This window comes from Acanthopagrus latus, chromosome 1, assembly GCF_904848185.1.
Source record: "Acanthopagrus latus isolate v.2019 chromosome 1, fAcaLat1.1, whole genome shotgun sequence".
Taxonomy (NCBI): Eukaryota; Metazoa; Chordata; class Actinopteri; order Spariformes; family Sparidae; genus Acanthopagrus; species Acanthopagrus latus.
This window is the reverse complement of record NC_051039.1, coordinates 8,951,124-8,972,380: the sequence shown is the minus strand read 5'-3', so window position 1 is coordinate 8,972,380 and position 21,257 is coordinate 8,951,124. Positions and strand designations below refer to the sequence as shown.

Genomic DNA, 21,257 nt, shown 5'->3' with positions numbered 1-21,257 from the left:
CAGAGGCCGAGATATCTCAGCTCTGAGTCCTAATACTGGCAAAGCAATCACCAGAATAAATGCTGGCAGTGTGCATTTCTGCAAACTACAAATACGCAGAAACTTTATGTCTCTTTTGGTTCAATTTTTGAATTGACATTGTGACAGGCCTATGCTTATGAACTGGTTAGTTTAAGGTACAATTCCACTTGGTTAGGTTTAGTGAAAGATCACATTTTGGCCTTTAACACCTGCTTTGGTCGCACAGCCGACGAGTTCTGGATGTCTCGTTAAATTTAGCTGTTCTCTGTGGCTGCAAGCATGGCTGGGAAATTGTCCTGGGGTGTCACCTTTCTGAATGTTGAAATGCTCTGGTTCCTCAAGTGGTTTCACACTTACAAATGTTGAAACACCGTCTCGAGGTGCGGTCAGCGTGCCTCCCCGTCTGTAACTCCATCCTCCGACGCCTGATATGAAAGTGTGGTCAAAAACACGTAATGTAAGCATGAGATGGTACGATTTCACGGGCTGAGCCGTATTTGACACGACTTGTAAACTCACTTTGACAACTAAAATCAGTGGAGAGCCCCTGTAAGGATAATCAATAAGGTTATAAAATGAATTCTGCACCTCACCTGGAGCCTGCGACAGGTGTCATGTGGTCACAGATAATGACAGTTCAGTCCGTGGAGCCTTCAACAGGCAGCCGCCATAATTAAAGTGAGAAAAGGGTCAAATTATCGTCAAATCAAGACTCTCTGTTTACCTCAGCTTTGAAATAGAGTACAAACAGGACAGAACAAGCCTTTAAGTATGAGGCTCCGAAACAAAAGACAGGCTTGATAAACTTGTGTAAGCAGTAACTCTATATTTCCTGACAGTCGTCGGTTGTTGATCATAAAAATGTCACTGTTCAGTCATCAGCGTCAGAGCAGCCAGACAGCCAGACACTGTGTGGTGACAGACAGCGCTGCCGTCTGGAAATCTAATGAAAGGAAGAGGGAGAGAAAAGGAGGAGAAAATGGACTGAGAGTCTCATTTCTCATTTGTATTCATTGGTTTGTATGGATCGTCCGTCCTTGCTCCCTCGGACCTTTTTCTGCTTTGAATTCCGCCAGACATACCGAGCTCAAAGAGGAAGTCATCAGTGGGTTTACAGCGGGAGACACGCCGTCTGAGGCAGAGGGTGACCTGTGACACACACACACAAATCAGACGCTCCGTAACAGCATTCATATATGAAAAATGTGTAGTTAATCAAAGTTTAGTTAATGATGAATTTACTGTTACAGGTTACTAAGCTGTTCTTTATCATAAAGCTGCAGTTGATGTTTCTAAACATTCACAGCTGTGCAACTAACGGTTTACGAAGTTTACGAAGTATTTCAGTGTTTGTTAAGAGGGAAATAACTACTTTATTTAATTATAAAGTTAACATTTATTAATGATGGTCATCACATCGTGTTGTCAGTGTCACTTTACATGGTTTGTTTTGACGTGCAGGGAAATAACTGCAGGTCAATAACACAGAAACAGAGACGTTCATTAAGATGCTTTGAGCAATTCTTAGTTTCAGGGGATCAAACACTATATTCCATCCATCCCCTTGATACACATTGGATCTTTAATCACTTTTAGAAATTGAATGACTGATATACACAAGACATCAAACTCAACAGTGATCAGCGATGCTTGGAGCTTAACGCTGATATTATCGTGCTATCACGCTCATAATGTCTATCTCAAGGTGTTGATGTTAATCAGGTGAAACATTTACCACGTTGTTATCCGAAGTTGGTGTCTTTTGGCCACGCAGGTGTGGCCGTTTCAAAAAATGCCTTGGAAATGTCTGTTTGGGGTAAAACAGCGTGGGGCACCTGTGGAATCGGGCCCTGCGCACAACCAGCCGTCATGTGTAAGGGCCCCGATAACACACAGACTCAATGCTACAGGCACAGCTGCTGGTAAAGGGGTTTGGAAAGGGCGAAACAGAGAGTAGGGCACAAAAAAAAGCAGAGCGATTATGCACCATGTTGTTGCCGGCAAAACAATTGTTTTTCAATGGTAAGCCACACCTGGTTAGAGCTTGTTGCATTTCTCTAGTGGTTTTTAGAAGTCCCACTCCATGAACACACCATGCTGTGTTGTCCAAAACATGCTTTTCCAAGGCATCGATAAAGCAACTGTTGATCTAGCGACGACTCTTTGCGTGATCAGAGCCTTAAAACATAAATTTTGGTTTTTCAGGTATTTTGCGTTAAGCCGAGGTCAGATTTGGAATTGATTACGGAGCTGCGTGGAAAGTAAAAGGATCACCAGCGTTATGAATCCATCCTCGGGGAGACGTGACTGTATGCCACATCTCTAGGCAATCTATTGAATAACAAGTCAAGGCTTTTTACGCAAAAACACACGCATCAGCCTCATTGCGACACCAAAGGAAAAACCTAGTAATTCGATTCATCTTCTGGGAACCATGAATGTGTGTGTCTTGGCAGTGCATCCATCCAATCAATTCATTCAGTCTGAATCACCTCCCTGAGAGCGACACAGCTAAAAACATCATAACACACCTTGATTTGCATTCATTCAACTTTTATTCAAAGCTTCATTGGCAAAACAACACAACTACAGCTTTGTATGTAATATTTACAAAAAAGGTGTCCTTGACAGTACCATCTTTTGGTATACTATATTCTCATATTTACAGTGCAAGATACTGCGCAATACTGACTGACATGTTCAAAGTTGCACTCACATTTAGATCAGTGTGATTCAGACTTCTGCTTTCTGAGCCAAAACGGGAGAGACAAAGCATCTGAAGAGCATCTGCAGACACAAGTTATTCAGTCAGAGTGTCATTATCTACGGTGAGATAGGAATCTTATCAGCAGCAGCTTTTAGAAAAAGCTGTTTCGGACACAGGCGATAATTCATCAAAAGACTCAGAAATAGAATCCAACTGATTTCACACTCGGAGATTTCAGTGTCTGAATGAAAAATACTTTAAACCTCATCCAGCGCTGCAGAGGCATGGAAAGGAGCGGCCCTGCTCTGTCATGCATGCCTACAATCTCCAGCAGGACATTTCACCATTAAAAACCTGCAGCTGGAGGGAGTCACATAGTGTAATACAACAAAGCGGCTTTCAGCTGAAGTGAGGCCATCAGCAGAGACGATGAACACTGATATCTGTGAGGCCCTAATGTGCTTGAAAACCACCACACACACTTTGACAGTGTGAATCTGCAGAAAGGTGGGGGAGATGTTTCTTAAGGTTTTGACTTGATACATAAGACAGGAAATGCTGTGAATGTGGCTGATTACAACAATACAATCAAAACAGGCGACGCTTGAGAGAAGCACTGATCATTTTCATAATAAAAGAGCCGCGAAGACGCAGAGAAAACGAAGGACTCGACTGTAAAGGTAATGAGAGATATGCTCGTGAGTGTCCCTTCAGTGTCGTGACGTTGTTTCCTTTGGTCAGCACGCGTCGCTGCGTTACTGTAGAAAGGTCAGAATACTCAAGTTGGCAACGGCGCATCGCTGACTGTGTCCTTTGCCTACCGGGAGAGCGTCCTGTGTTAACCTGCAGGAGAGAAAGAGAGGTGACAGTGTCAGAGGCTGAGACAGAGAGGTCATTCCTCCGTCATCTCTGAACTCTGGGGGATATGAGTCCAGAGCGCTGATCTAGTTCACGCTCACATATTTATGAAAGACCTTCACAGCAGATTTCATTGTAGCTTACTGGTGATACTTCATCTAAACTTGCATAGTGATGATTCTGTAACTAGTACAGTTTTTCCCCAGCAAGGTTTATTTCCAGCAGGACAGCCCACATGCCTCCTGCACGACCCTCTGTGAATGAGCACCTCTGTGTAAATTCAATATCATAAAATACGAACAGACGCATAAGTATCTTAAAGTGATCACGTAAAAAATGCTTCACTGCTTGACTCGACACGTGCAGAAAAAGGCATATTACACATAGCAATGCCGTTCAAAAGTGGCCAAAGGCAAAGGCACGAACAGCAACGTATCAACAGGCGTCTCTGGAGCTTAGTTACAATTACAACAATGAAACGTGTTCCCAGACTCTCTCGCTCGCTCGCAAACAAAGAACTGTGTGACGTACTTCAAACTACTACAGGTAAAAGCAGGCGCGCTGGGCTGGGATCTGATCCAGAATCAGCGTAAAGTGAGGCAGGCTTCAGGTGAGGGGAGAGACAATAGTGACTCAAACTGTGGAAATATTACACTTTTAAAACAGACACAGATATATGAATTTTTCTTTTTAAATGGGCCACTGTGTAGTTTTTGGGGAAGTCATCATTTTTATATTTGCAATAGTATTGAGGTATTCGTACAAACTCAAATGTTTGTTTTTTTTCTATAGCGGAACAAACACGCTGTTCTCAGAGGAAAAGAAGGAAGCTAGAGACATAATAAACAAAGTTAAACAGTAGGAGACTGTGTTCTCCTTTAGGGTCACTTTGTTTGGTCAGGTTTTTCAATGTGAATAAAAGGAAATAAAAAAACTGCATTATCCATAACTGCTGCTGCTGCCAAAACGCTGACAAAGAGGACGATCTTGGGCCGATTAAATTTAAATCTCTACACTAAAAAAGAAATCTGAAGAATTTGAATCAAACGCTAACACTTAGCTTTTTCAAATGTTATCTGGGCTGATTATAGTTAATTATGATTTGTTACTCCGATCACACGTAATCCATTACTACCCAACCATGCACATCATCAGCCTGCACACAAACAAAAGTCTTTCGGTCGGTCACACGGCACCAAGAAGGAACCACAAGGGCCTGAACGAGCTCCAACAACCAAACGAGCCACGACGCAGCCTTTACTTTTCACTTGTCATCACTGCACACTGAGCAGAGACACACTCAACATGCACACCAATGTCCCAAACACAGATCAACGAGTGTTTGGTCATCTGTCACGTTACCTCTCCTGTGGTCTCGCCTGGTCTCAAACATTTTCCATGCAGAACTTTGAATGTGGTGAAGACTGTTTATTAAATGAAAAATAAACACAGACACATTTTTCCTGCTGTTTCTGTGAATACTGAGCCACTTTTTTGTGTGTTAAATGTTTAAAGCTGCACTTTATTAACCGAGAGATTATTTGTCGGGTATAAAGGTTCACTCGTGGAAAGGACAGTTCCTTAACTGCGGTTCCTCTCGGCTGTACGTGGAGCTTTGGCATCTTTCAGCTCATTGTTTTGGTTTTGTGGCCCACGACTTTCTTATTTTAGTGCACTCTTGCTGCTCTCGTCCACCTCGTGTCCAGCTGCGGCACACAGCTGTTCTCAGCACCAAAAAAAGCTTGCACAAATCCGCCACACATTGCCTCGCCCAGCTCTAAATGTAGATAGATAAATACGTTTCTTATCGAGGACGTTGCTACCACGTTGTCGTTCAGCACCATTTTCTCAATTTTCTTAATTTTTCGGTTTGAGCGGACTTTTCAGAACCACCATTTTTCCTTCTCAGGGTGAAGCCACTCTGCTCTTCCAGTGCAACGTTAAATGGTTGCCCAACTTGCTTTTTGTTCGACGCTGTGGATACATTCCTTCTTTAATTTGATCCACGGTGGTGTTGAAGTTGACTGTGGAGTTTCACAGGTCTGACAAACGGGGCACAGCTGCTGCTGCTGCTGCAGTAGATGGCATCACATTGTGCAACCGCAGCAGCAGCAGTAACAGCAGCAGCAGCAGCAGTAACATTACATTTAAGCCTGTTTTGGGATCTCTTGTGTAACCCGGTGTGTACAGAGTGCCTCTGTGCTGAATGAAAGCACCCTCTAACCCTTGCACAGCTTTGGAAGCAAAATCCTGAGAAAAAGCGGCGTGTAGATGACGTTGGTCAACAGTTGGTTGATTGGACCTTGACCTCGCCTTCCCAGCCAGTCTTCCAGTAAGGAGACTATCCCAGGGTTAAGTTGCGCCACACTTCCATGCATGCCTGTTGTAATCACTAACAGATGCGAGGAGTGTTTGTGCTTTCAAGCCGGGTCTATGTGTAATGATGGGGGGGGGTCACAGTTCATCAGTCACAGATACACTGAAACCAGCTGGTGCATCCAAACAAACAGAGGCTGGCAGAGAAAAGGAATCTGTTTGGAAAGGGCTTAAAGTCGACTGGTGATCTGCGCTGGGTGGCTTGTGTCGTGTGCATGGTGTTAATCATAATGCTACCGTGGGCAAACAGATCATCACATCATTGTTTTGAGCGTATTCACAGTGAGACAGTTCATTAGGGTGGTATTGACACCTGGAGGAACAATGCTTAATGATTCATTGTTTATGGTTGACAGCTGCTGCCAAATTAACTCTCGGCGTTCACAGAAACGAGATTAAAGGACGAGTTCAGACAAAACTGGAAATGCAGTCACATTATTTCACAAACTCATGTTAGTTTGCATATCTAAAAACAGCATTAAAGTGGGGAAATGAAGGAAATCACAAACCTCCAGGTATATTATGACTAAAAGACTTTGACAACAGCTGTCTGAATAGACTCTGTGTGTTGTTCATAAACCAAACAATATACTGGACGAGTGTAAAGTCTGCTTACCAGAAATAGATTCATGCAAGTTTAGAGTCCTCTGTAGTCTCATCTAGGACGAACACACCAACAAACAAACATGTGAAATTACTAATATATTCATTGCGATCTCTCACCAATCTGATTTTTATTGTCATAGGAATGTGGCAAACTCATTTTCAAGTCTGAGAACACACACAGTTTTTTTACTACCGTGGTAAACTGAGATCAGAGGTGGCCTCGGTCTCAACAGTTAGAGCAACAGTGGCCTCTGCTGGACAACCACCCCCACTTTACCTCGATGTTAAAAATGTTTCCTTTTTTTCTACTTTTCATCTCCTACTTCTGTTTCATCACTTAGCAGCCTCAGTAGAACAAATGGTACGCTGGGTAATGTGTTGTCAACGATAATTAAGCCACACCACAGCGTGAATGAGAGGAATATATGTATTGCTAAAAAGATAAGTGGCGACAACATGAGACGAAAGTTGAATAAATAAAAACAACTGTGAATGATTGATGAGATTAGATTAATTTAAGGGCACCTACAGTCCTTCTTCATCCACTGGTCCAACTCCTCCATCTCCAGCTCCAGTACAGAGGGCACGTCTTCTTCGAACATGGGCCTGGAGGAGACAAAGTGTTTCAGAAGCAGTTAAAGTGACACGTCAAAGCCACCATTTTTTTTTTTTTTTTTCAGATCTGTGAGCAAAAAACAAATAACTACAGACATCTATCAGCATGTCTACTTCACAAAATGCCTTTGTTTGGGCTGTAATTGCAGGGCACCTTTTAATTAACGCTCTTATTGTCCCTGATCAGTTTGATGCTCATGTGCTGCTAATACAATACTGCCAGGCATTGAGCTCTTTTTACTTTTACTTTTGTAACACTGACTATGTGTTCATGATTACTATATTATATACTTTGTCGCACTTTCCATGATGAATGTTAACGTTTCATTTTTGTGAATCCTGTTTCTTTGTCACAAACACATTTTTCTGAATTTGTTTGACGTTGCAGACCTATAGTGACACCACAACAACCTGTAAATACATTTAGTTTGGTGTTTAATGTTCTCTAGACTGTCATTATTCTCCATTTATGGTCACTTTTAAAACACTGTTTGCCTTTTTTTGGATTCATGTTAAGTCAGACTTTCTTCAAAATTAAAAAAAAGGCTACATTGTGCTTTGGCAATACTGTGTTTTGTTGTAATCGTGCCAATAAAGCTATTTGAATTTGAATTTGAGAGAGATAGATAGATAGAGAGAGAGAAAGAGGGAGAGAGAGAGAGACAGAGAGAGAGAGAGAGAGAGAGAGAGAGAGGTCAGTTGCTGGCGTGTGGTTTAATACTTTTTGCTGTCTGAATATTTTGGCATACGATCGCAGTAAGCCTCTCAATAAGTCGGTGTTTGTGCTGGAGGTGGTTGTAAATGAAACTCTCAGCCCTGCAATCCCCCCCCCCACCCATTGTAGCAACCCACCGAGGGGAAATGAGAAGGAGGGTGCTGCAAGAAAACAAAAACAAAAAAATGACACAGCCGTTCCTACATCCATTTCCAAGCTGAATGCTCTGATTGATAAACATAGTCGACGTAACGCTGCGTTTGTGACGATGGTTTTATTTTTGTTCAGTTTTGATGTTTAGGCGTTTCTCTTCCGCCCCTGACTCCCGAGAACAGCACCCTCTCTGTGCTCCATGGACCTCCTGGTTTACAGATTAACTACTGTTCTTTACAAACGCCTGTCCTCACCATCAACTCAAACTGTGTTCAGCTCCCTGCAACATCATCAGAGCCCAGATTTGCACGTATTATCTGTATAATTCTATGTCCTGTCTTTGTCGTTCAAGGACAAGTTCTAGAAGACCAACTTTTGTATTATCAAATTTATATTTTTGTCCTATTTCTATTGTGATACGTGCACATTTTGATTGATATATGAAGTTTTTCCTATATATGATGTTTTAAAAAATGGTATAATGAGTTTTTCTTGTGGGCCCACAGTGCCATGCGGTCAGCCTTCATATTTGTACCATGTTCAGTAAAGGTGTGGTGGCATTTTGAGTGATGTCTATCTGAAATGTGACCTGATTGGTCCACATGGGACAAACCAACCTATCTAAGATGGTCTCCTCTGTTGTCTTGGAAGATAACCTGATGAAAGTCTGTGTACCGAAATGTTCTTATCGAAATAAATTCTTGATTGCAAGTGAGCTGAACAGCGTGCAGAAGTTTTTGTCCTGATTTTTTCGCCCTTGGTCGCCTCTTGCACACACGTCGGTCCACACGTGTGCGAATGTTTAACTCCGAAAGCTTTCTGCATGGCAAAGAAAAAATACCGCTGTCCAAAGATATCTACCCGCAAGATATGACTGAAACTCTCGTTCTTGTACGCATACGAAATCCAAAACTTCCTGTTGCACAAAGGTTGTGTTTTCAAACAGGAAATTACACACGGACCAAGAATTCTTACTAAGAGTTGAACCATTAAAGCAACAACATGTAACTTCCTGTAAAAAGACAGCTGGTTTTTGCACCTATTCAATTTTTTATTTTGTATTTGTGCACTCGACATTTTTTTGAAAACTGGAGCCTGGAATGAATGACTGATTGTTGAGTCTCATCTGATATGATCCTGTGAATGTTTTTCAGGGGGAACATTTTACACCACCACCACCACCACCAGTCCTTCAAGTTAGGAGCTGCAGGAAAACATTTTTAAATTCTCAATACTTACATCGGCACCTTCTCCGTACTGGACCCGTCCAGATATGGATCCTCTTTGTTTAGCTCTGTGAGAAAATACCAAGCAACACGGATGATGTGAGTATTATATGTCAAGTTTTCAGACTTTAATTTGAAATTTTTGTGACAGTTGTTAGTCGAATTTTAGGTTTCAAAGCCCAAACTTACTACCATCTTGAATATATCTGTTTTTAACTGTGATCTGTTGTTGTTTGTTTGTTGGTTTTATTGGTTTCTAATCTGTTTTAAAAGTGCAAGATGTAAGAATTCTCCACCTGTTGAATTCATACTCAGGGGCGGCTTATAACCAGAGCGATCTGCTAACAGCTGCCGATTGTGTTACCTAGCCGCTGGTTGCTAGTTAGCTCAGTTAGCTTTGGACCAGGACGGGTGCTGTGGCTAGCCGGTTAGCAGGCTAACATCAGTTTCTGCAACACAATTCACGGATGTCATAACGTCTGTAAACTTTTATTTGTTCACATTCTGTTAATAACTTTAGGCATTTTTTGTTATGTTTTCTACCAAACTTCTTACATATTGCACCTTTAAGTGGAACCTTGACATCATCCTAAAAATGGGGGCACACCTCAATGACTCCTGAGATTTAAATAAAGGTTGAATGAATGAACGAGAAGATAATACACCGATTTCACTGTCAAAAGACACAAGTGTGATTCTTGAGTCTCGTTCCCAACTCATCCAAAAACCGACGCTAAACAAAAAAAAATCAACTGATCTTATAAATAGAACATTTACTTTTGGTGGAAAATATTCCAGCTGCTGTCTTTCAGTGGAAAGAGGGAAAAGAGATGACCGGTTGTTCTGTGTGAGACAAATGGAGGAAGAAAATTGCCAAATACTCTCAGAAAACAGGAAAAAAGTAAATGTTCTTAAAGTCTGAATGCCTGGACTTCCTCTCATTCACCAAACCCTCTACTTTGCCCACCGGGGAGGAGTGTGAAATATCAATAACATTGATGTTTTTTTGTGATTGTGGGTGAACCAAACATTGAAAGTGTTCCCTCTTGTGATGGACATACCTTGACTCTTGGCTTTGCTGTTCCACCTGCGGTTGATGAAGATACCGCACATGATCATTCCGATGATCACCACCACCAGCACCACAGGGATGAGGATGATGATGGTACTCAAACCCTCTTGTCCTTCTCCCCCTCCTATGGTGGAGATCAGACTCATTAAAATGAGGTTCGTCAGTAGAGGCGAAGACATCAGTCTTTGGATTTGTCATTTGTATAGTAAATGTGTCTTGCTGTATTTTTTGTTCTTATTCTCTTGCTAGAGGTTAATGCAAGAAAGTAAATGACTTCAAATCAGTATGATTGGGTAATGGTTGGTCTGACGTACCATCTGTGGAGGGTTCTCCTGTGCCTGAGTTCATTTCTGGTGCTGCGTTGACTCCATCTGGAAACAACAATAGGCAAAATATTAGAGTTTTTTTTTTTTTCCTTGCTGAAATCTTTCAGTAAGTACCGATTAATGTCCGTTTTTTTTTTTCTTTCAACAACATCCTGCTAAGACGTAACATGTAGGTGTTGCTGACCAACCTGTGTGGTTGGTCTCAATGAGGGTTGGGTCTGAGCTGGTCTGATCACCTGTCGGGAGCGGATCTACGAACAGAGAGCGCAGAGAGCACAACATCATGACGCTGACGTCGACAGTGAGTAACACTCATGGGTTTCAAAGTGGTGATTCATCGTACAAGAGCAAAAGTATGTAGAAGTTGGTATAGTATGAGGTTCAGGCATGACAGAGATAGATGTAAACAAGGCTTTTTAACAAGATCACAAGGGAAATAGTACAAAACTTTAGAGCTAAACAAGTTTAGTCTCATAGAAGGAACCAAGGTCCAGAGGTGGAAGAAGTACTCAGATCCTTCACTTAAGTACCAACATGTATTATCAACACAATAAACTATTTCTGGATAAAAATTAAACCCGTGACTGATATGTTAATACATGTGACAACATCAGATTGCTAATTCTGGTGCAACAATGTGAAAAAGCGATTTTACTGGTTGAGGTGGAGCTACTTTTAACTACTTTATCCGTTCTGATTGTTCTGTCCAGAGTTGGGCACAAAACGTGGTGAAGTGTCCTCTCTTCAATTCAAATGTGGCAGCATCGTCTGTGTGCTGCTGCACTGAATCTATTGAATTTTTGTACTTTTCATGATTCTTTTGAGGATTTTTCTATATGTAATACAGGTTCAATATGACACCCAATTTAGAGAACTGCAAAAAAACTTAAAAATATAAAATGTGACAGGAAGCCGCAGCTGTACAGATGCTTTTATAAAGATGTCACAAGCTGAAAACGGTGAGCAACTGCTGACTGAGACGACCTTAAGAATCCGTCCTGTTTTATAAACTAAGTTAAGTTATTTTCTCATGTCAAAGTTTGATCCGAAAAGTAACTAGCGACTGTAAAATAATTGTAATTAAGTAAAAAGAACAATATTTCTTCTCAACAGAGTGGAGGTCTGGAGTACAGTAAAGCACAACTACCTAAAAACTATGCTTGAAGGAATACACTCACTCAAAAATGCAAAATTCAGTCATCATCTACTCCCTCTCATCTTGGAAGGGCCGGTGAAGTTTTGTGGTCTGCAACATATTTCTGGAGCTTCACCGCAAAACAGTGTTGCAGCATTTTTCCAAACAACTGAAGAAGCTGGGCCGTTTGTTTTTTGTTTTGTTTTTTTTGGTAGTAGATGAAGATGTTTCGTAACGTAACCAGAACCCAAACTGATTTAAAGATGTCACTTACACTCTCAACGTGCAGTCGAGCCTGTGCGCCCACTTCAGGCGGCGTGCGCGCTCACTAACACTTTCAGATCTGCCGCTACAGTGGAGATTTTGGCTTCAAAGGAATCAGGAGTTTCGTGGCTCTGTGGAGCTAATTTTAAGTTTCACTGAGGTTGTTTTTCATGTTTTAGGCTCTCTGTTCCTTCAGCTGCATTGTGAGAACGCTGCATCGCTGCTCTGCTGTGAAGCTCCAGAAATGTTTTGTGGGCTGTGAAACTGCACCTGACTTTCTAACAACATGCGGGGGAGCAGATAATAACGGATTTTCCGTTTTTTGGGAGCACCGGTCCTTGAAGTAACTCAGTTACCTTCCACAGCTCCACTGATACTGGATTCTTCCTGCAGATATTATGTGACTGTATTGATGTTTTTGATATTCTAGGATGCCTGATATCATCATCATCATCATCATCATCATCATCATCATCACCATCAGGTGCATCTGTGTCAATGTTGATTGATCTACATTGTCCCTTTCAAAATAAAAGATAAATAAAAACCAAATTAATGAGATCTTTTTTGTGGTGAAGTATGATTTTGACTAATGGAACTAATGGATCTGTCCCAAACCATGAACACCTGTCCACCTACTTTTGACCACATAGTGAAGTGAGTTTATCGTTCACGTCTCACCTGAGGGCTGTGTCACCGCAGCCTCTATCCCCTCCTCTTGGTCACCTGCCTCCTCTGGGTCATCTGCCTCCTCTGGGTCACCTGCCTCCTCTGGGTCAGCTGCCGTGTCTGGGTCACCTGCCGTCCCTGGTGCCACATCTTCATCTTGACATAGCACTGCAATTCAAAAGTGCTCATTACTTTAAAATCATGTCACTGTCACAATTTGTTGAAAAGCGAGGGGAGGAGGGGGGAATACGCGTGTCGCCTTCACAGTCAAAGTGAAACCCACAACGTGAATGAGGTCAGTTAGTTCTGCAGAGATCTTGTGAGCCTGGTTTCTAAAACATCATGTGCAGCAGAGCAGAACAACTGTCAGAGTCAGATCATACAGGAAATCAAGACTTCCGTGAGCATGATTTCAAGCCGTTGTTGCAAGAAAAACACAAACTGTTGCAAAATTCACCTACTGGACAACGGGGGAGTAGGTGGAGATGATTCGACACATGTTGTGCAATTTGTTCCCGACAGCACTTTGTCACGATGAGGAAAATGTCTCTTTTGCTTGAGAAACAATTTTTTCACAAAAGAGAAATGACTGACTATAGAATATTGATAGAATACAGCGGTATCTGTGTCCGCTGAGAGTTTAATTTGAGGAACAGAGTTTCTAAAAGTGTCACAGTTTTGACAAAAAGCGGATTTAAGTGAGACAAGACCAAACTGGAACACGAATTTTAGTACTGTGGGTCCTCAACTCATGCCGTTAAATCTATCAGCTGTGTCTGGGGTGTTAATAAATCCATTTTAAACAGACAAACGTTCTAAAATGTTCCCAGTATGGTAAATAAACACCCTTTACTTCCAATTAAGAAGTTAAACTCACATTCACAAAGTCAAAGGTAGACTAAAGGACAAAAGAGAAGGCATTGAGGAGGCAGGAGAGAGAGAAGCTCCGCTGTGTCTTAAACAAACTAGTGTTACCTGTGCCGGTCAGAGCGTTGAGCAGCAGCAGAAGAAGAAGAAGAAGAGGGGTCTTCACTCGGGGGCCTCTCATGCTACCAGGCCAAGAAGCAGACATAGTGCCATTGTTTGCCCGCGTCCTTTTCTCACTGTCACAGCATCAGACTTCCTGATCTGACTTAACGTGTTACATGGAAGGAAAAGAAGAAAAAAAAAAAAAAAAGACTCACACACACCCTCAGACTCACTCAGATAACTCACTCGGATGTGATGCAATCAACTGTGTGTGCTTGTTGCCACAAGTCTGACGGCTCCTCAGCTGCAGTACAATCACATTCCTGCCGGGTAGGTATGCAGCTCTAAAGTGAGTGAGAAGGGGGTGAAGCTGAGCAAACTTTCAGGGTAACAAAAAAAAAAAAGAAAAAGAAAAAACAATTGGTGTGACTTCTGTGAGCGCCAGCTAGTCGGGTATCTCTGGAGGAAAATTGTCAAGAGTCTCTAGCTGCTGTTTAAAGTGACGGCGAGGCTGGGCGTTTGTTTGTCGGTCGGCTCCTTGATACGAGCTCGGGCAGGATCTGGAGTCGCTCGTCTGTGGTGTAACAATCATGAATGTGAGGGTCATGCTGTTATGATTATCTCTGGCTGAAGGCTGGTGGCCTACTTTAACAGGAGTCGGCAATCTTCTCCCCGGCATCAGAGACACGGTGGTTCTGTAACTTCGCGGCCGGGGGTTTGTGATCTCTATCAACCGTGAATCTTATCAGTTCATCGCAAATTTCATGCCACTTCCTCTGCACACTGGTAGTCATTTCTCAGAGGCCCGGCGGGGGTCAGGCAGCATTTATGTTTCTCTTGCATGAGATAGCATCAGGCTTAAGCGTGAAGTAAAACATGAGAAATAAATCAGTAGTTGTATAGATTTAACTTCCATATCACTAACATACAAAGGGAGTATTCAACTTGTTTTCTCCTAGGGCCAGCTTTCACACAATAACAGGCCAGTTGATAATGATAAAAGATGGAATGGATAAACATTAAAAAAGCTCAGAGCTAATCTTTTATGAAAATGCTTTATCTTGTGGATTGACGTACCGACATGAACACCTGGAGCTGCTAATATGGCCATCAGCTGATAAACCAGCACTCATCAAAGTGTTTTTGGTTGTAAAATCAGCTTTAGTGATGGTTATTACTGAGAACACATTTTGGGCGGTCTGAACCCCACTGGCAGATAATTAACCTATAAGCTTAATTTGTAATAATGATATATTTATGTATAAATGCTGTTAGTCCATTAATACATTCCCATCAGATCAAGCCTGTCATTATAAATGCTCAGAAGTTGGTAAAATAAGGCAGTTAATCATTTAGTATGCAGTTCTACATAAGATCATATTATTATTTTTAAGGATTTAGTTCAAGGGCGTCAGTAGCTCCAGTCTAAAAATGAATGGTCCAACCAGTTAGGGGGATATATCACAACCTGGCAACCTTAAAAAGTTAGTTCTTAATGTTGGTTCATAACTGTCCTACAGATGAATGATTAGAAACTGATACAGGCTCCTTTTAGAAGCTGGAGCCAAAGAGTGTCTCAGTGTCTGTCCGCCCAATTAAAACTCTATCAGAATATGTTTCCCTCAGGATTCACATGCTCACACAGCTGACTTCATAAAATGGTGGACGTCACCCACGGGTTTGCTGAAGAGTCAGATTGAAGCTCACAGTGGTCGGTAAAGGCCGTCGCCATCTTGGCTCTGACTTCATCTGAATGTGAGTGGAGCTGATGAAGCCTGGTCACTGAAGCACGCCCAGCTCGCTGTGTTCAAACAGAAAAAGAAGTGAATCAGCTGGTGTTATTGAGAGTTTGTACAAGTTTACTTGAGTCACCTATCGATTTTGGCAGCTCCGCACTCACCAGGGCAGAGGTAGGGAAGCAAAAGAGAAAATACATCAACCTTTTATCCCAAGAGATTACAAAACAAACCCTTTGCTGACCTAGACTCTGGGTGTTTATTCCTCCAGAGCTCCCAAGCTCTACCCGCTCTCTGCAGTTAGCGCTAAATGACAAACACGGCATCTGTCTCCCCTCTCCGGTCTGTTAGCACAATAAACTGCGCAGCAAGCCGTATCATTTGTCCCATATTTGCATTAAAATGTATCGGAAATGCATCAGCACCATAAATACGGCAGAGAGATGAAGATCAGCGACTCAACTTAGCTGAGGTGAAGCAGAGCAGACAGCTTGAGTGTGGCTGTCACTCAAAGTGTGCGTAACTTTAAGCCTTAATATAATTTAAAGGAGTGAATTATAAAACAATTCACCCCCCAACAGTTATCATGTAGGGATGAATTACATATTGAGACCAAGACCGATTTTTTGCACCATGCTGTAAACATGTTAAATCACGCTGTGAAGTCTTTTGGGGACTGACTTGCTTTTGGAGCCAGGTTGCCATTTGAGGAACTGCAGTTTTCTGGGACTTCTGGGTTTGGTTCCTGTTTCAGCCCCGGAGGTTTCTACATGACTCACGCCCTGGTACATAAACTTCCCAATACGCTGACTTATTTGGAATAAACATAATCATGGAATCTTGTATGAAAAAGAGCTGATGTTTTTCCGGAGAACCTGTTTGACACTCATCAGCGAGAGAGAGGACAGCTCATCCTGTGTGTGTTTAGTATCTGTGCCCCGCTGCTCCCTCAGAAGACTTCATCTGCCTGAGTCACACGATCTGAGTCAGGCTGTTTGCTGAGGTGTAACTCACTCTCACACACACACACACACACACACACACACACACACAGAACACACACTTTTCCTCTGTTACCGAGTTTGACTACATGTGAGGACGTTTACAAAATCATGTCTACTTTTGCGCTTATTCGGTACATTCACTCAAGCACTGTGGGTCAGTACCATTTCAAGGTATTTGTGTATTTGCATATTTTCATTTTATTCCACTTGCTACTTATTCCTTCCTCCTTCAATGTGTTTTTCTTTGCATATCTGTTGAGAAATCTGTCTTAATTTCCTGTTACACAAACGAAAAGCGAAGCCGGATGCACACTTTATTGCCAAAAGTAGAATGACACCTGAACACAAAACCATCGTGTGATTGTTCAACATCCCACAACCACAGGTGTCAGCCTGCTCTGGTTTAATAACCCCCACGCTTCTGGGTAGGCCCTCCAATAGACTGAGGAACCTGACTGCAGGGATTGTCTCCAGTCAGGAACATAAGCATTAGGATAAAGATTTGGATCAAATTCAAATTTCCAAATTTGGACTGCTTTAGTGACTGACATTTCCTGATTTCAAAACAATAGCAAAAGCAAACCAGCACTTGCTTGACCGCCTCCCATCTGATCTTTTTAACAAATGAACCAAGCAAATCCTGAGGTGCTGGAGGAACCTGGCTGGTCTCAACTGGTCCCACTGAAGCAGCTGGAGCCAGACTGATCGGTATCAGTGTCAGGTGGCGGATGACAGGATGCTGGCAAAACCACTGGCCACAACTATCTATCTATCTATCTATCTATCTATCGATCTATCTATCTATCTATCTATCTATCTCAGTGCACACACGTAGAGCAAGATGTTACTTTTAATCATTCATGTGCTGTTTTGATCAGCAGGGAAATTACCCAGATGTAGCAGAAACCGGCAGACTGGTGCAGCTCAGTGATTTATTGCACAGAAATGAGCTTCCAGGCAGGTGTTGGCAGGTATGGCAGGTACAGGCACCGACTGGTTGACCAGCTGACAGGGAGGCAGGGTCGGGTTTGAGGCAGCGCAAAGTACAAACCGCATGACAAGCAGAATGAAGTAGCAGAGGAACAAAGGGCTGCCAAATGTAGTGAGGGACTCATGGGGAGAGTGAGAACAGGTGAGCAGGTAAATAAAGAGGTTTGAGGGCATCTGGTGGACAGGTAGGGAGTGACACTGCAGGATTTTTCAGGATTTCGGCTGAAGAGGCAGAATGTGACACATAACAGTTTGCATACTTTTTCTCTTTACTATAATACGCACGGCAGCTGCCCTTATAAGATAGTACACACTGTTGCAGGCAGTATGCACACCACTGGGACATACAATCCTGACCATGCATGTGCTTTAATCTGTGACTGTGGTGTCTGTCATTCTGTCATGGAGCTGTCAAATGCTTGTGCTCTCGCATTTACAAATAAATATTGTTATTGTTTCCTGCTCAGAGGATGTGGGTCAGAATAGCCAGTAAGCATGCTGGCTTGCATAGTGCAGAATGCGACCGGATGTTGTTGTTTTTTTCTTTTTTTTTTTTTGCATACTGCATTTCACAGATACCGTTGTACTAAATAGTATGGTACTGTGGTTTGCGGTATGTCACCATTTTGTTTGTTCGTTTGTTAATGATTGGGTACTGCTGCTACATCCAAGGATCAAATAAAAATATCAAATTCTTGACAGACTGTCATGTATTTTTTGTATTATTAGGGCCCGAGCACTATCTGTGCGAGGACCATATTGTTCAAGTTCAAATTGTTCATAGAGTAAAACCACAAGCTGCACACACACTTTTTCCTTTTCTGTGATCACATTAAAAACATAAACATTAATATTTAAAGTTCAGAGAGCATATTTAGGCTCGGACTGAATCAGCTGAAAACAAACAGGGGAAGTGAGAGATGAAAAAAAGCATTGAGAGAAAAATCTGACCATCACTGGTGCAGCTGAGGAGCCTGTGAACTATGCTGACTAAAAGGCCTTTTGGATTTATTTCAGGTCCTGTTTTCTATTTTATATTAATAAGTACTTGGTTTAAAACAAGGTGTAGAGATTTAAAGGTTGAGATGTAAAACCTTTCAGTCAAATAAAGCCTCATTCAGAGATCCATTCAGAGACATAGAAAGTAATCAAAACATTAAGACATTAAACGGAAACAGAACGGAAAAAAAGCTAATATAATAAGCTACAGATTTAAAAAATGCATTAAATTAATGTACTTATTTGAAAGCCACAGTGAACAGTTATGAATTAGATGAGCGGACAGTTTTACTTAAATTACGTTACTGACTACTTTTAAATAATTAACTGTATCAGAACAAACATTTTAAATAACTCTCCCGATCCCCGTACAAGTAAACCAAATGTGTTCAGTCCTGAGAACATTTAGTGCTTTACAGACCAGTGATATGATTTTAAAGTGCAGACAACAATGAGGCTGCAGAATGATCATATAAACTACTGTAGCTGCTCAAAATGACCATTTATCTGTCTGCTTGGTGATGTCACAGGCAGCACTTCAGGTATATTTCATATCAGCTGCTGGTAAAACGTTATAAACCTCTCACTGAGCTGCTGTTAGCTTCTTTCATGTGATAAGAGATGGAGAGAGGCTAACTTACTCAGACATTATTAAACACATGGTTTCTAAATCAGTCACTCCCAGAATAGGAATAGATAATGAAGGTAATGGAAGCCCTGGTCTCCATTACAGAAAGAAAATGTATATATCAAATATAGTTAAAGCTTTGAAAATACCACTGAGAGGAGATGTTGGACTCCATCAAAAGATTCAACACGTGTTTTAAAAATCTATTAAAAAAAAAAAACACCATAGAGTGTCATTCAAAAAAAGGTTTTATTATGTAAATAACCAGCAAAGACAACAGTGCTCACTGTCTGAGCAGGTGAAACCAGAGTCAACAAACTGCAGCACCTGAAGGAGTTTCATCAGAAGACGGACACTCAGTTTTCCTGCTTCAGGTTCCTGTGGAGGCTCGTCCATCACCTGCAGGAAGAGAAAGAGGAGCAGTGGTAGTTTGATGTCTCTTTGTGGAGGTTTTGTGTAGTTTTATGTTTGTTTTTAGAGGTTTTTGTGTTGTTTTTGGAGGTTTTGTGTGTTTGTTTTTAGAGGTTTTTGTGTTTTTCAAGGTTTTGTGTGTTTGTTTTTAGAGGTTTTTGTGTTGTTTTTGGAGGTTTTGTGTGTTTGTTTTTAGAGGTTTTTGTGTTTTTCAAGGTTTTGTGTGTTTGTTTTTAGAGGTTTTTGTGTTGTTTTTAAAGGTTTTGTGTGTTTTTTAGAGGTTTTTGTTGTTTTTAGAGGTTTTTGTTTGTTTTTAGAGGTTTTTGTTGGAAGAGGTTTTGTTTGTTTTTACGTGTTTTGTGTGTTTGTTTTTAGAGGTTTTTGTTTGTTTTAGGGGTTTTGTGTGTTGGCTTTTAAAGGTTTTGTTTGTTTTGTGTGTGTTGTTTTAAGTTTGTTATTTAGAGGTTTTTGTGTGTTTGTTTTTAGATGTTCTTGTGTTGTTTTTAGAGGTTTTTGTGTTGTTTTTAAAGGTTTCTGTTGGAAGAGGTTTTGCATGTTTGTTTTTAGAGGTTTTTGTGTTTTTCAAGGTTTTGTGTGTTTGTTTTTAGAGGTTTTTGTGTTGTTTTTAAAGGTTTTTGTTTGTTTTTAGAAGTTTTTGTTGGAAGAGGTTTTGTTTGTTTTTACGTGTTTTGTGTGTTTGTTTTTAGAGGTTTTTGTTTGTTTTTAGAAGTTTTTGTTGGAAGAGGTTTTGTTTGTTTTTACGTGTTTTGTGTGTTTGTTTTTAGAGGTTTTTGTTTGTTTTAGGGGTTTTGTGTGTTGGCTTTTAAAGGTTTTGTTTGTTTTGTGTGTGTTGTTTTAAGTTTGTTTTTTTAGAGGTTTTTGTGTGTTTGTTTTTAGATGTTCTTGTGTTGTTTTTAGAGGTTTTTGTGTTGTTTTTAAAGGTTTCTGTTGGAAGAGGTTTTGCGTGTTTGTTTTTAGAGGTTTTTGTTTGTTTTAGGGGTTTTGTGTGTTGGCTTTTAGAGGTTTTATGTGTCTGTGCAGGTTTTTATTGTTTTTAGAGGTTTTGTTTGTGTGTCGAGGTTTTGTTTTTGTGGTAGTTGTTTGTTCTCCACAAAGAGACCTGGGTCTATTTTTGATGAGTTTTGAGTTTCCTTGTGGAAGTTTGAGTCTCTAACTCAGTTATATTTAACCTGAAATCACTTTTTATAATTTATTTACATGGAGTTTTAATTTAACTTAATTCAGAAGTAAATTTGAACATTTACAGGTTTTGTTTTACCCATAGGAAACATAAACAGGTCTGGTTAAAGTGCCTAAATACATTTATTTGATCTAATTCATAAAGTTTTTAACATGTGTATACACTGAGAGACACATGATTAGAACCAGTGACAGGTGAAATGAATAACATGGATCATTGTGTTCCAATGTCATGTTCGGCTGTGAAGCCATGACTCCTAGCATTCATGTGGACGTCTCTTTGACAGACACCAGTCACCCAAACACAGCTGCAGACCAAGTACACCCCCTCATGGCAGCAGCACTCCTTGGTGGCAGTGCCCCCCCAGCAGGACAACGCGCCTGCAACACTTTAAAAACTGCTCAGGAAAGACCCGAGGAACGTGGGAAAGAGCTCAAGGTGTCAACCTGGCCTCCAGACTCCCCAGATCTCAATCCAACTGAGCTTCCACTGGATGCAGTCAGAGCCAAGAACGATCCATGGGGGCCCCAACATGGATTGGAGTTGGTTCTGGCGCACCCAACAGATGCTCAACTG

The 21,257-nt window shown here is 41.3% G+C and overlaps 1 protein-coding gene across 3 annotated transcripts; it reads right to left on the bottom strand.

The window, feature by feature from the left end:
• Positions 1–2,557: 2,557 nt before the first annotated feature.
• On the bottom strand, positions 2,558–19,452 carry tmem154 (transmembrane protein 154). Of its 3 annotated transcripts, none has more exons than XM_037112886.1 (11): positions 19,397–19,452; positions 15,389–15,513; positions 13,719–13,875; positions 12,756–12,911; positions 10,864–10,926; positions 10,664–10,720; positions 10,339–10,473; positions 9,291–9,345; positions 7,098–7,174; positions 6,579–6,621; positions 2,558–3,571 (listed from the first exon to the last, which is right to left on the bottom strand). In XM_037112886.1, exons 3-10 carry the CDS (start codon positions 13,813–13,815, stop codon positions 6,590–6,592), a joined length of 672 nt encoding a protein of 223 aa, XP_036968781.1. In that variant the 5' UTR covers positions 13,816–13,875; positions 15,389–15,513; positions 19,397–19,452; the 3' UTR covers positions 2,558–3,571; positions 6,579–6,589. The 3 variants fall into 3 exon arrangements, with proteins under 3 accessions (XP_036968781.1, XP_036968794.1, XP_036968786.1); XM_037112899.1 differs by having other exon boundaries at positions 13,719–13,871; XM_037112891.1 differs by lacking the exons at positions 15,389–15,513; positions 19,397–19,452 and having other exon boundaries at positions 13,719–14,689.
• Positions 19,453–21,257: the final 1,805 nt, after the last annotated feature.

What these genes read in the sequence shown, in the direction of transcription:
- tmem154 (XM_037112886.1), bottom strand. Translation starts at nt 13,815, where the DNA reads ATGTCTGCTTCTTGGCCTGGTAGCATGAGAGGCCCCCGAGTGAAGACC. An exon ending in CAACGCTCTGACCGGCACAG is followed by an intron (nt 12,912 to 13,718) that starts GTAACACTAGTT and finishes TTTGAATTGCAG; the next exon opens with TGCTATGTCAAGATGAAGAT. An exon ending in TGCGGTGACACAGCCCTCAG is followed by an intron (nt 10,927 to 12,755) that starts GTGAGACGTGAA and finishes CTCTGTTCGTAG; the next exon opens with ATCCGCTCCCGACAGGTGAT.